Genomic DNA, 15228 nt, shown 5'->3' with positions numbered 1-15228 from the left:
GGATTGCTGAAACCGCCAGGGCGTGGAAGGCTTAATCAGGGGGCACCCTAGGGCGAGGGTACTGGCTCACCATTGGAATTAGAATAAAGATACACAGTCGGATTCCTGGGGTCTCCCCCCTTCTCCCTCCTCCCCCTGGCCTCCCAGGCCCTCGCCTCCGCCTACCCGGGCCTCCGCTCGCCTCCCGCCCGGCGCTTACTGTACTCTATTTACCACCCCAGCTGGGCTCGCGCGCGCCCCGCCCACCCCACGGGGATTGGCTGCGAACGCGGAAGGACCGAGCTCTTGCCCCGCTCCTGCTCCCACCAATGGGGGCGCCCGCGCGGGCTGATGGACGCACCGCCTTCCACCAATGGAGACGCAGGGAAGCCGGATCGTGTGCCCCCGGCGAGTGCCGATAAAAGCCGCCCCGCCTGGCTCCCGGCTTCATTCTGAGCCGAGCCCGGTGCCGAGCGCAGGAAGCTCCGCAGGCGGCGGCGGCCTGAGCTTCTAGGCAGCCCGCTCCCTCCCGGTCTCTCCTTCCCCGCGCGCGGTCAGCATGAAAGCCTTCAGTCCAGTGAGGTCCGTTAGGAAAAACAGCCTTTCGGACCACAGCCTGGGCATCTCCCGGAGCAAGACCCCGGTGGACGACCCGATGAGCCTGTTGTACAACATGAACGACTGCTACTCTAAGCTCAAGGAGCTGGTGCCCAGCATCCCCCAGAACAGGAAGGTGAGCAAGATGGAAATCCTGCAGCACGTCATCGACTACATCTTGGACCTGCAGATCGCCCTGGACTCGCACCCCACTATTGTCAGCCTGCACCACCAGCGACCTGGGCAGAGCCAGGCGTCCAGGACGCCGCTGACCACCCTAAACACGGACATCAGCATCCTGTCCTTGCAGGTAAGACCTGCTCCCGGTGCCCCCACCCGCTGCCAGGAGCAGACCCATTGTCGAGACGGTCGCAGTCCGGGACTTACAGATGAGCTAATTAACTTTTTTTTTTAAAAAAACAAATCTGCTATAGATGGAGTCGTGCGTGAAATTGCTGATAAGTTCTGACAGTTAATGCATCTGTCTTTGATTCTGAATTGTAGCATAAACGTGTTTAATGAAAGTTGCTGTTCTATGGGGTACTTAAAAAAAAAAAAGGCCCTTTCTCCTTAAGATTGTCTAACAGCGCCTTTTATCCCCTTTCTCTCGCAGGCTTCTGAATTCCCTTCTGAGTTAATGTCAAATGACAGCAAAGCGCTCTGTGGCTGAATAAATGGTGAGTGTTTGCTCGTGCCTCCCGTTGGTAAACTGCCTCTTGGAGTGTGTGTGTGTGCGCGCGCGTGTTTTTTCATTTGTGTGTGTGGGGAGGTACTTGTGTATCTGCACAATTTGGGGTTTAGTAAATGTGTACTTTCGTATTGCACATAGTACATTGTCTATGTATGCTACATATGAAGGGGCTCCTGGCTCTGGTTACTCAAGATCACAGAACATTTTCCTTAAAGAAAAAAAATAACCAGTAACTTACTATGAAGGCGGCTGAGGAAAATGTGTATTGGCTTCTGCCACCCCTGTAATGCCCTGGCTCTTCTCTCCGGTACTATGAGGTACTAACCTCCATCTAATTAATCTTATCACCACAAATTCCATAGAGATCCTCCTTCCCTCAAACTGGAGCCCTCTGAGATTCGGCTAGCCGAGCATTGCTTCCCTGTGCCTCAGACCCTGTGATGTGGGATTCCGACTTCCCTATCTGTTAACTAAAGGGCTGTTTTCAATCAAATAATTGTTACAAGAAGCAGACTGGCGCCCGTGAGCACTGCTGTTGGAGATCCAAATAGGAGATTGTGCTGGGAAGTTTTTCCCTTGAGTCTCTGCTATTTTCATGTTTAATTTTCGCTGTCGAGGCCCGAGTGTGTGTGTTGCATCTGGACGCCAGGGTTTGCCCAATCTTTGAGTGTTTGGTGGTTAAATGTTCAAACTGCGGCTTCCTCCCGGCGCCAGTCTGCCCGCCTCTGCCCTTAGGTTCCATTCTCCTAAAACATGCCTCTCCCCCAATCTTTTGCAGGTGTTCATGACTTTTCTTTTTCTTTGCACAACAACAACGAATCCACAGGATCTTTTAAGGCGCTGAACTTCTTATTTTTCAACCATTTCACAAGGAGAACAACAAGTTGAATGGACCTTTTTAAAAAAAATGGAAGGAAAACTAAGAATGATCATCTTCCCCAGGGTGTTCTCTGACCTGGACTGTGATATTAGTTATTTATGAAAAAGACTTTTAAATGCCCTTTCTGCAGTTGGAAGGTTTTCTTTATATACTATTCCCACCATGGGGAGCGAAAACGTTAAAATCACAAGGAATTTCCCAATTTAAGCAGACTTTGCCTTTTTTCAAAGGTGGAGCGTGAATAACAGAAGGATCCAGTATTCAGTTACTTAAATGAAGTCTTTTGGTCAGAAATTACCTTTTTGACGCAAGCCTACTGAATGCTGTGTATATATTTATATATAAATATATATATATATATTGAGTGAAACCTTGTGAACTCTTTAATTAGAGTTTTCTTGTATAGTGGCAGAGATGTGTATTTCTGCATACAAAGTGTAATGATGTACTTATTCATGCTAAACTTTTTATAAAAGTTTAGTTGTAAACTTAACCCTTTTATACAAAATAAATCGTGTGTTTATTGAATGGTGATTGCCTGCTTTATTTCAGAGGACCAGTGCTTTGATTTTTATTATGCTATGTTATAACTGAACCCAAATAAATACAAGTTCAAATTTATGTAGACTGTATAAGATTATAATAAACATGTCTGAAGTCAATACCTGAATTCTGAATGGTTTTTAAGATCTCTCTCTCTCTCCACTTAATTTAACCCCTTCTCCATCCCTTCCGACACCCCCTAAGCCTTAGAACTTGTAGGCAGAGAAACTCCTTATCAGATGTGTGGTCAGTGCCAGCACTTTGGGGCAAAGGGTTGCTGCTAGCATTTCAGGAGAGCTGACCTGGCTGGGAAGGCTTGTAAACAGAAGTTTCTCTTAGTCCTGCAGGGAAATATTAGTTCTATGCCTTGGGGCTGAGTTTCAAACCAAGAAATTGCTGTGGCCGTGACTCCTAGGAGTTGGATCATCCAAAATAAATGTGGAGTCTGGAAGGACTACTGTCTGAGTAGGTGTTAAGACACTTTTGGAGGATATGAAACCGCTTGTTAATCAGAAGGAAAAAGTCCACAGAGTTCAGGACATGATTTAAAAGACTTAGGGGGAGGGGAGAAAAGACCCCTGGGTGTCCACTGTTTGCGCCCAGGGACTGTTTGCCCGTGGGAACTAACGCTGCACTAGGGCCGAGCTCTCCCAGCCTCCCGAGCTTCCCGTGTACCTCCGCCGGTAGCTCCCCCAGCCTCCGGAGCCAGGGCTGGGGCGGAGCCCGCTTTCCAAGACAGGTGGCTGTTAAATCGCCCTTCACCCTTGACTGCACCCCTGGACTGCGGAGGGAGGGAGAGGAGAAAGGCCTTTAAAGTCACAGAAAAAGCACCAGCGCGCTATTTCTACTGTAGTGCTCACCTGGCAGCTTTTGGACCCCGCTTTCAAACATAGTTAACGTGAATACGTGTTTCGTGTTTCAAATTCCTAGGTGCACATATATTCCCAAATTGGCAGACACTTCCTTAGGTGTGTGAGGGTGGGGTGGGAGGTTCTGGAAGGCTGGTCCGAGGTGGGTGGGAACTGGAGAAGGAAGGTGGGGGAGGACCGGCGGGTGGGGATGGGTGTCTCACCTGGGGCCACTTTCTCAGGCCCAGCCCAGCAGGTGTTTGGGTGGCGCCACCTTGTCTGCCCCGGCGGCGGCGGCATTTCCGGCCCTGACATGGAATCCGTGAAGGGAAGCGCGGGGCCAGGTGTGGAGAAGCGGCCTCGGGCCGGCGGCCCAGCCTCGCCGGGCTCCCGCATCCCCTGCGGCCGGGGCGCCCAAGACCCTCCTTCCTCCAGGGCGGGCGTCGGGGAGCCGGGCGGGGCACCTCTGTCGCCGCCCGCGCCCTGCCCCGCGTCCACGCCGGGCACCACGCACGCAGCAGGTGAGCACGTGCTTTGATCCGGGCCGTCGTTGTTGTTGATAATCATACCACCGGGGACGCCGCTCTGCCTGCCGCACCTGGGCGGGGCGGGTCAGCCCGAGGCAGGCCGCCTTTCAGACCTGTCACTTGATGCCTGGCCCACCTGTCGTCAGCCCGCCCGGCGCCCCGCACCACCGGCCGCCCTTCGCGGGGCGGCGGCGGGAAGCGCGAGGACCGGTCGCCGCCCGCCCCCACCCCGTCCTTTCCTCCGGGGGCGACGGGGCGGGTCGCAGCCCCGGACCCCTGGTCGCCCCCAGCCTCGGCGACCGCGCGTGGTCGGCTCGCCTGGGCGAGGGGCTCAGACCCGGAAAGAGGATCTTCTGCAGGGGCTCGTGGGCTTCCCGGAGGAAGCCGTGCGGGCGGGGTGGGGCCCCTTCGAGTACCTTCGCGGTCCCTGGAAGCCGGGGACCGTTTGCACCGTTTGGACGACTACCCAGAGCAGCAGCGGCGTCCAGCGCCTTTCGGAGGAGACTTTCCGCGGCGCAGCTCGGTCGCTCTTCGGAGTCCGGCCGGTGGAGGCCGGGCGCCACCTGCTGGCCAGCGCGAGGAAGGCGCCTCGCGAGCGGGGGTCCTCGGGCGCAGGGAACCTGAGGGGCGATCAGCCAGAGCCTTAGGGGAGAAAACAACTGGGAGAAACAGCCTTTTGAAAAGGAATGTTTGGGGGCGCCTGGGTGGCTCAGTCGTTAAGCGTCTGCCTTCGGCTCAGGGCGTGATCCTGGCGTCCTGGGATCGAGCCCCACATCAGGCTCCTCTGCTGGAAGCCTGCTTCTTCCTCTCCCACTCCCCTGCTAGTGTTCCCTCTCTCACTGGCTATCTCTCTCTCTGTCAAATAAATAAATAAAATCTTAAAAAAAGAAAAAAGAAAAGAAAAGGAATGTTTGTGAAAGATTGGCTCTCTGATATGTGTACAGTCGTTTCCGCGTGTGAATCTTATTTCGTCTCTCCTACTTCATAACTTAGATAGGATCCCCTTTTGCAAACTAGTGTCTACCACCAGTTCTACGCCTAGTGCTGTCTTAGATTTTAATACAAGTATCAGATGTCAACCCAGGGCTCAAAGATTGCGGAGAAAAATGAATTGTGAAGTCAAGTGGAAGCCAGAGAGTTTTCCCTTCTCTTTTCCTTACATTTATTTTATTTTATTTTTTCTGAACTGCTTAATAACATTAACCAGGACCTGCACTGTTGCATTAAAGGAATAGGGAGTGAGAGCTGGCATCCTTGTCTTAGTCCAAATCTTGATGAGAATAAGTCAAACTTTCTCCATTATGCATGACCTGACTCCAGAATTTTGTAGAAACATACAGTCTTAATCCATTTGAGTAGGAACTCTTTAATTGTTGGGTGTTTTTGTTTTGGGGGGGTTATTTTGAATCACAATTTGGGAGCGAATTTGGTAAAATATTTTTATTCCATTTATTGATACTATTTTCCTCTAGTGTATTACACTGAATTTTCTGACGTGAACGAGCCTTGCATTTCTGTAATAAATCCTACTTGGATATGACTTATGATTACTTCTTATATACACTGTCGGATTTTGCTAGCCAATATTTTACTTGGAATTTTTGAGAATAAAATAGAGCCTGTGGTTTCTTTTCTTATGCTGTCCTTATCTGGTTTTGAAATCAAAGTCATACTAACCTCAAACAATAAATGTGCAGGTCAGTTTACATTTAATTTTAGTTCTCAAAGCCATGGATGAATCCTCGAAGGTAGGCAAACATGCGGTCTCTCCATTGTATAGAAACTGGACTCAGAGATGTGACGGGAGTGACCAAGGGCACACAGCAGTCAGTGGACAGACTCTGCCTAGGGTTTTACTTGAATGGTGAAGGGGCTTCTGAGGACAAAGTTGTGGAATTTAATAGGAAAGAGCGTTCTTGTCAATAAAAACCTGTTTCGTGGAATGTTTTGTTGTTGTCCAAGGTTATTTATGGGGCTTTCCACTTTGGGGGTGTGCAGCTCCAGAACTATCCAAATCCCTGTTAGCCTGGCTCACCACACACCCTTCCAATTTCTGACGCACTCTCCTCCTGGAAAGGCGCCTCCTGGCCCCGAGTGTCTTTCTGGGTGAAGGTTCTGCTCAGATTTTGAACTTCTGTTTCCTCATAAAGATCATCTGAGACAGAGACAAGATTTGTCGAGAAGCCTGACAGGTATTTTGTTTAGTGCTGACTACTGAGAGCGAGCACAGCGTCAGCGTGGTGATGACATGTGCATGCCCGGGAACACTTCCTGACGGGGTGCCAAACCCAGCATGGGGGCATTGACCCAAGAGGAGCTGGAGACCAGGTTTCGCTCCCCTATGAAGCAGGACATTGGAAGTGAGACCGCTCTTGAAGGCCTGTAATCTGAGTTACAGTGTAGACTAAAAAGAAAATTATCCCCCATCCAGGACTATTATGAGGAGGCCCATCTGTCCCCTGGAGCTCAGGAAGGGAAAGAGACACCTCCCTTGAGAATTCACAGCCACAGATCTGCCCTCCTGGGGAATGGAGATTTAAATGTATACTGCCCTGTTCATTTGAAAAATTCTAATGCTGATAAATTAACATAAAAATCGTTCCTGGTTGGTGATACCCTTGGGGTGTTTGGCAGGAGCAAATGCAAAACTTCTCCAGAGAAAAGAGCCCTGAATACCGACCACAGGACATTGTCATATTTGATGGCTTGCTGAAAGTATGTTTACGATTAAAAATTTTATAACCTGCTGAAAACCAATTTACAGCGAAAGAATCAGTAGGTACGATGAAGAGAAAGATTAGAAACCAAAGAACTATAGGCTCTAAGGCAAGGGTAACTAAAATGATTCGAGAAAAGAAATAAAAGAACTAATTAAAAACATAAGAAAATCGCAAGGTACAGTAAGTGAAATTGAAAACTCAACGGAAGGTTAAAACCCAGATTTAAAACTACTGGAGCATTTCTAGGTGGTAACGATGAACAGTCTGAAGAGGAAATTAAGAAAACAATTCCAGAAGCTCCTGGCTGGCTCAGTCGGGAGAGCTCAGGACTCTTGCTCTCAGGGTCCTGAATTCGAGCCCCATATTGGGTGTGGAGCCTCCTTTAAAAAAAGTAAAAATAAGAAAACAATTCCATTTACAATAGCATCAAAATGAATAAAATACTTAGGAATTAGTTTAGCCAAGGAAGTGAGAGACTTGCACACTGAAAACTACAAAATGTTGCAGAAAGAAATTAAGACATAGCTAAACAGAAAAACATCCCATGCTCATGAATTGGAGATTTTAATACTGGTAAAATGTCAGTCCCACCCAAAGCAATCTATAGATTCAGCCCAATCCCTGTGAAAATTCCAATGACGTTTTTTGCAGAAATAGAAAAATTCATCCTAAAATTCACATGGAAACTTAAGGGACCCTGAATAGCAAAAGCTATCTTGAAAAAGAACAAAGTTGGGGAAGTCAGTTCCTGGCTTCAAAACTTATTATAAAGCTATGGCAGTCAAAGCAGTGCGGTACGGTATAAGGACAAACATATTGACCCATGGAATAGACTAGAGAGCCCAGAAATAAACCCTCATATATGTGGTCAAATGATTTTCAACAAGGATGCCAAGACCATTCTATAGAGAAGGGCCAGTCTTTTCAACAAACGAGAAATCCACATTCAAAAGAACAAAATCGGACCCTTCTCTAACACCATATACAAAAAATTAACTCCAAATGCATCCAAGACTTACACATAATGGCTACAACTATAAAAGTCTTAGAAGAAAACATATGGCATAAGCTTCATGACATTGGGATTGGCAATGATTTCTTGGATATGACACCAAAGGCACAGGCAACAAAAATAAAAATAGACAAAAATAAAAATTGGACTTCATGAAAATTTACAACCCTGCCTCACTGGACACCACCAACTGGGTGGAAGGGCGACCCACAGAATGTGAGAGAACCTTTGCAAATCGTAGATCTGATAAGGGATTAATTGCCAGCATATATAACTCAACAATAACAAAACAAACAACCCAACTCAAAAATAGACAAAGGACTTGAATAAATATCTCTCCAGAGAAGATATGTGGATGGCCAATGAAACATGAAAAGATCAGCACCACTAATCCTTAGGGAAATGCAAATCCAAACCAGAATGACATTGCACACTCATTAGGATGGATACTGTTAAAAAACAAAACAAAACAAAACAAAAAACAAAACAGAAAATAACAAGCATTGGGAGGACGTGAAGGAGTTAGGAGTCTTGTGCACTCTTAGAGGGAATGTAAAATAATATAGCTGCTGTGGAAAACAGTAGGGCATTGCCTCAAAAAAATTAAAAAGTAGAATTACCGTATGTTCCAGCCATTCCACTTCTGGATATACATCCAAAAGAATTGAGGCAAGGGTCTCAAAGAGATATTTTATGTCCCTGTTCACAGCAGCATTATTCACAATAGTTAAAACATGGAAGAAACCCATGTGTCCATCAACAGATGAGTGGATAAGCCACATGTGGTATAGACATCCAATGAAATAGTAGCCTTGAGGAGGAAGGAAATTCCAACATCTGCTGTAAGAGGGACTTTGAGGACATGATGTTAAGTGAAATAAGCCGGTCACAGAAAGACAAATACTGTGTGATTCCATTTATATGCGGTACTTGGAGTACCAAAATCACAGAGACAGAAAGTACAGGAGTGGGTGCTAGGGGAAGGGGAGTAGGGGGAGCTTAATGGGTGTCGAGTTTCAGTGTTGCAAGATGAAAGAATTCTGGAGATGGATGGTGGTGATGGTTGCACAACGTGAATGTACTTAATACCACTGGATCGTACACTTTAATTAAGATGGTAAATTTTATGTTATGTGTATTTTACCAGAGAAAAAAATTTAAGCTACTAGAGAGAGAATTAATGAACTGGAAGATGGATGTGAGGAAATAACCCAAAGTACAGCACAGAGAGATAAAGATATCAGAGATGAAATCCAGGCAGGACGCAGGATGGGATGGGAAAGTCCGACACGTAAGGCAGACTTTACTGAAGGTCGTGGCAACAGAGGGGAGTGCATGACAGCAAGCAGGTGACTTGAACTTGAACGTTAGACATGTCTAAATGTCAGACAAGCCTTTAGTCAAGCTAATGTGCCACACATACATATGTCCTAAAAACTGAAAAGAACAAGTTCAACAACACGAGAGAAAGAGTTCACAGGTGAAGTAATACAGAGGCCTTTATACACACAAATAGGTCTGTTTCGTTCAGAGTAAGGTCAGTACCCGGATACCAGTTCTCACGGAGAGATAGATGACAGGTCAGAAGTATCCATACCTTCTGTTGAAAAGACTGTGGGGGGAACAATCTTGTCCATCGTTCATGATAAAATGGTACGATCCCTATGCAGAGGGCTTGGACACCAGCTCGCGGAATTATGCATGCATTTAGGCTCTCACCCAGCTGTCCCAGCCAAGGGATCTATCGCAGTTACGCTTGCAAAATACGAAATAATCTACACTCCCAGTTAATAGATTTGGCATTATTTGTAATAGCAAATGACTGGAAACAGCTTAAATGTCCAGCAGTCAGGGCTGGTTGGACAATCTCCAGTACATCCGTGATGCTGCATTGTGACAAGGAAGAGCTCTCCCCATACACTGGCAGGGGCTTTCCAGGGCATGATGTCGAGTGCAGAGGGCAGAATGCAGAGCAGTGTATGCAGCAGGCTAACTTCTGTGTCAGGGGGAAGGTAGGGGGGCGCCTGGGTGGTTCAGTCAGTTAAGCATCCAACTCAGATCATGATCTCAGGGTCGTGAGATCGAGCCCCGTGTCAGGCTCTGTGCTGAGTGTAGAGCCTGCTTAAGATTCCCGCCCCCGTCTCTCTCTCTAAAAATTAAAAGATAAATAAAATTCAATTTAAAAAGCGCTTATCCTGCCTTCCCAGTATAAGCTGGATGTCAGAAAACCATAAGAGAAAGACAAAATTAGCAAACCACCATTTGCAGCCCCTCACGTCACAATGAACGAAGAACTACATGTGTGATAGCTCGTGTGGCTGCTGCTTCAGGCCGTGGTCCTCGATGTCTAGCGAAATCATTAGGTAGAAGATTGATGGGGGACTTTATAATGACATGGTCAGTCTGTTTATGAGGAAATGCTTACTTGAACCTCTGAGTCGGTCACTACAAATCCAGACGATGGATCACGAGATGCGTCCCATCAGAAGAACACAGCGTCCCTCATGAAATATTTTTAGGAAGACAGTTTTTCTAACAACCCAATTTGAAATAACATAAAGCCTTTGGATCTAACTTCTTGTCTGTGGGACACTGGGGAGAGCCAGGGAGATGGGAAGCAGGCAGAAGTCCAGAATGGGGGCTTCCTCAGGACGACGGGCCCAGCTTGGCCGACACATCAGCGGCACTACAGCAGGGAGCGCGGGGAGAACGGGGGAGAGCTGTCCTTGATTAAGACAACATAAGAAATGTAAGAGCCAAATGCGAGGAATGGGTCTTGTTCAGCTTCCTCAACTCTGAACAGGCTGTTTGTTCAACGCAGTTGGAGACATTTGAAGGAGCGCTGGGCATTAGTTGGCATTACAGAACCAGCTCTTTGATGTGAAGCTGGGGTATTGCGTCACAAAGCAGAAGGACCCTGCCTTTTAAGATGCACACTCAAGTATTCACAGGTAAGGTGACGTGATGTCAAAGATTTGCTCTAAAATACTCCAGCGGCAGAAGGAAAGGGGAGTAAGGCAGCAAAATGCTTCTAGTGCCGCGGCCGAGGGACGGGCACAGGGCCGGCCTCCGTATTTGGAAAGGCTCACGATTGGTAAGTTAGAGAGACAGTCCTTTCTCCAAAGGCTCTGGCCTCCTGCCATGTGGCTTGGCATCCTCGTTCCTCCCTCAAGGTTGACCTTGACCTATAGTGCAGATGAACTCTCCTTCCTCACCTGACTCAGCTGGCTTGGCCCCCTGAGAAGAGACCCCGCTCTGTGCGCCCAGGGACACCCGAGTATCACCAAAAGGCAGCAAAGAAAATCTCTGCGAGGCCCAGAACTGTCTTCCCATCCTCTCTCTCCTCCCCATGAGCAGAGAACAGTGTGTGTATTTCCACACTCAGGATTATGCCTTCCTTTTAGAACATGGTCTTCGTTTTAAGTAAGCTTCCGCCTAGAGACAATGCTGTGAGATGTATTTTACACATACCGTCTTCTAAATAAGTTCCATCAGTTCTGGAAGAAAGTTCTCAAAAACTCACACGTTCCCTCAAACTTTTATGTCTCAAGAAATCCCACAGAAGCACTGCAAGCAAGGAAAAAAGAAGGCCATTCTTAATGTTCTAATTTTACCAGAATTTGCCAAAGCCTACCGGCGGGGCGGGGAGAAATATTCCAGAAATGCTAACTGAAACTTTAATCCCCTAAAGTAAAATATTTAAAGGAGCAAAAAAAATCTCAAATTTAAATTTAATCTGTACCAGTTGAGTCAATCCAATTTAAAAATGTCTTCACTAGGAAAGAAATTTCTGAACAAGTTTATCAAGCCCTGGTTTTGCGGCTGACAATGACTGCTGAGAATCATCCCGAAACACGAAGGTAGCCTGGAGTATGGTCTCTGCAAATGCCATTCAATGAAGAAGCAATTGCATATCATCCAGGGACAAGGGATGTGTCCTACTAGTTCTCACCCCATGTTCCACTGTCTGTGAGAACAAACACTCCCATCTCCGTAAGCGGCTCCTGCTAAATCATGAGACACTTCTTTCCAGGGATCGACCTCTGATGAGTCAAAGGGGTTACATTTAGTAAGTCATTTATTCCACAAACATTGATCGGTTGCCACCTGTGTGCCACACATTGGTCTAGGCGCCGCAGATGCAGCAAGCCCGACAGACAAGGGTCCCTGCCCTGGGGAGCCCGCGTTCCAGCAGTGAGACATAGATCATATACAAGGAAATTCTAGCAAATGCCAGGGGGGGTAAGTGACATGAAGTAAGGAAAGGCCAGAGGGGCTGCAAGGTGAACCAGGGATTGAGTTACTGTCTTTGGGCTCCAAGCCCACCCCACCATCCTCAACTCTGTGGCTTGGAGGCTCTGCGGAAGGGTGGCCTCTGGGTTAGGATGGCCAGTAGCGGGCGAGGGAGGGCAACAGCAGGTGTGGGGCGGCAGGACTGGAGCTGCCCCGGGGACTCCGGGAAGCCACACCCAACACGTCTGCGCCCAGCGTTCCTGCAGCAGCCCAGATCCTGTTTGCGGCTTCCAGCTCCCAGGGACACCGCAGACTCACTTCCCCCCACACTCCAGCACCAGCAAGCAGCACCTGCTCCTCGTGGGATCTGGGGCCCAGGCCCAGGGCCTCCCTCCGGCTCAGAGACCCCCACACCAGTGAGTGCGCCCCCTCCTCAGAGCTTCTGAGAGCTCGTCATTCCGGTCTCCCACTTCGTGTCCTCAGCCCAAGGGTGGAAATGCTCCCTACAGTCACCACCTCTGTGATACCTGAGAGTTCTTTTTTCGCTTTTTCTGTTACCTTATTAGTACTTGATACCTAGGTTAATCGTTTTATTCTCTCTGCTGAAGTTTGGGACCGGACCTTGACAGCTACACTGGACTCTTCAACTCCTGTGTCCTCTCCTGCATGACGTGAAATCCGCACTTCTCAGAGGAGAGTCTCCACAGGCTCACCAAGTCTTGGATTTAAAATAGAATTTTAGGTACGTGTTAGTTCTATATTGCTGCGTAACAAAGTACCCAAAATTTAGGATCTTAACAACAAATATTTATTACCTGCATGGCTTCTGAGGGTCAGGAATCCGGAGTGGCTTACTTGGGTGCTTCTGGCTCAAGGCTTAACCACGCTAGGGGTCAGCTTCAGACTCAATCACATGGTTGCAGCAAGTCTCTGCTCCTCACTGGCTGTTGCCCAAAGGTCTTAAGTTCCTTGACACATGGGCTTCTCCATAAGGCTGTTCATGACATGGCAGCTGACTTCCCCCATAGTGAGACAGAGAGAGAATGTCAGAAGTGACACACCACCATGGTGGGTCACAGACCAACTCTGGTACACTGGGAGGGACCACAAGGGTGTGGGATGTGGGGGGGGGCACCGGAACTGGGCGATTCCGATGCCATCTTGGAAGTTGGCTACACAGGCTCTTTTTCCTAGAAATTTTGGGCTTTGGGGTGGGGTGGGATCAGAGCCAGCCTGAGTGTCCCAATTCCTGTGCTGCTGGTGATGATCAAGAGACTTCTGGACCTGGGCAGGAGCTATAATCCATAGGTCCTACAAGTGGGAAATGGCTAACTCCTTATTGCAGGCACCATTTTAGAAGCTCTTTGGAAACATTTGGTGGAAATGGCAGGGATAATTTTGGCTGTGTGACTTCTCCAGACATATCTTGCTTTGTCACTAAAACTCTCAATTTAGGAATTATGCTGGCATTTTCTCCAGCTGCTGAGATGTCTAGATGTCAATGGTTTATGTGTATTCTTTCGTTATAGCCAATATATTGCAAACTTATTAACCAGACTACAATTAACTTGGCTTTTTAAACCCAAGGAAAAAAGCATATTAGGTAACCACACATCACAGAACATCATAACTCATTAGATCATTCTCCTTTTCTCAGATATTACTCCCAGTTGATTAAACACCCAAACATAAACAGAACCTTGAGCTGAGGCAAATAATACTTCCACTTCCACAATGGCGGGGATAATCGTGGCAAATCTGAAAGATTGGACACATAGATGTAAAACCATACCCTTAGATGTTTTGGACTTGAAATGGTTATTCTACTCATACACGGAATGGCAAGATAATAGCCCAGGACAAAATCCAGGAAGTCCTTCCCTCTGCCTGCCCTGCCCAGCTAGTATATGTATGCAGTCTATCTCGGAGGAAATATTTTAATTACTGGAAAGATTACACACAATCGACAGTGTTCCTCAGCCCCACCATAGAAAGTGACATCCTTCAAGTAGTTAAGGAGATAAAAAGATCGAAGTTCTGGAAATGTTGAAAGCGGCTCTTGGGCCATTTCCACACATTTATACATAGGACGGTGGTAGCTCTGGGGTAGCATCTACGAAGATAAAGATAGGCGACTTGAATCCTAAATGTTATGTTGATATGCAATCTGAAAATAGTATATATTGAAGATTTTTTATACACTTCCACATTTTCTGTGTAAGGCCTTTACATTCTTAGTTATAGGCAAAGGCCCAAGTTCTCTGAGATTCCATAGCCAAATCATCAGTGAAATAGAAGGAAAGGAAGAAAAAAAAACAACACACAAACCTCTTGCTGGGAGCCATATGCAAGAGAGAAATGGTGACAGTGTCTGAAAAGAAAGCCATTTCTATTTTTTACATATTTTTTCACTATAGTAAGGGTGTAAATTTTAACTGACATTTTCCAACTAAGTGGAAATCATTCTGGAGGGACAAGTGGACGCGATGGCACACCAAAAGTACATTGAAGGCTTCAATGGTGAGGGAACAGCTCTACTTGATTTCAAAGATCTTCAACCAAGACCGTTTCCTGCCACAGGCTAACCTCGCAGGAGCCTCGTGGAACCCAGAGCTGAGGTCGAGCCCACGGGAGAGCAGCAGGTGGCAGGTGCTTCCCCTGGTGCCACCAGGTGAGCCCCTGCCCTAGCCAGCTGTCAGGACCACCAGAAGCAAAGTGACACGTCCTTTCAGCTCCAGCGTGCTATCTGGAATTCCCCTGCCCCGGAAGAAGAACTGTTCTCTAAAAATAGCAGAGCTATTTTTCCATCCGTTTTCTGCCATGATGGTATCATAGGGGAGTATTTGCCTTCCTGATCCCCATAGTGGTCTGTGGCAGTTTGTATTTTCCAAAAGGCTGCAAAAATATTTCTGGTCCCACAGGCTCTGCTAGAGCCTTCCCACTCCAACAGCAAGGGGTGGAGTCTCTCTCCCGCCCTTGAACCTGGGCTGGGCTTTGTGAATGCAACGGAAGGGATGCTCTGTGAATTCCAAGGCTAGTTCATAAAAGGTCATACAACTTGGCCTGGTTCTCTCTCTCTCTCTCTTCCTCAGATTCAGGACATTCACCCTTGGTATGTAGCTGCCATTTTGTGAGGAAGCCCAAGCGGCAGAGAGAGCCCTCATGTAGGTGTTGCCATCAATACTTGCTATCCCAGCT

The 15228-nt window shown here is 47.5% G+C and overlaps 1 protein-coding gene across 1 annotated transcript; it reads left to right on the top strand.

The window, feature by feature from the left end:
* Positions 1 to 415: 415 nt before the first annotated feature.
* ID2 (inhibitor of DNA binding 2) lies at positions 416 to 2809 on the top strand. Its single transcript, XM_002923229.4, has 3 exons — positions 416 to 886; positions 1190 to 1253; positions 2046 to 2809. Exons 1-2 carry the CDS (start codon positions 539 to 541, stop codon positions 1244 to 1246), a joined length of 405 nt encoding a protein of 134 aa, XP_002923275.1. The 5' UTR covers positions 416 to 538; the 3' UTR covers positions 1247 to 1253; positions 2046 to 2809.
* Positions 2810 to 15228: the final 12419 nt, after the last annotated feature.

Source organism: Ailuropoda melanoleuca, chromosome 4 (assembly GCF_002007445.2).
Source record: "Ailuropoda melanoleuca isolate Jingjing chromosome 4, ASM200744v2, whole genome shotgun sequence".
NCBI lineage: Eukaryota > Metazoa > Chordata > Mammalia > Carnivora > Ursidae > Ailuropoda > Ailuropoda melanoleuca.
The sequence above is the reverse complement of the archived record's forward strand: the minus strand, read 5'-3'. Positions and strand labels throughout refer to the sequence as shown.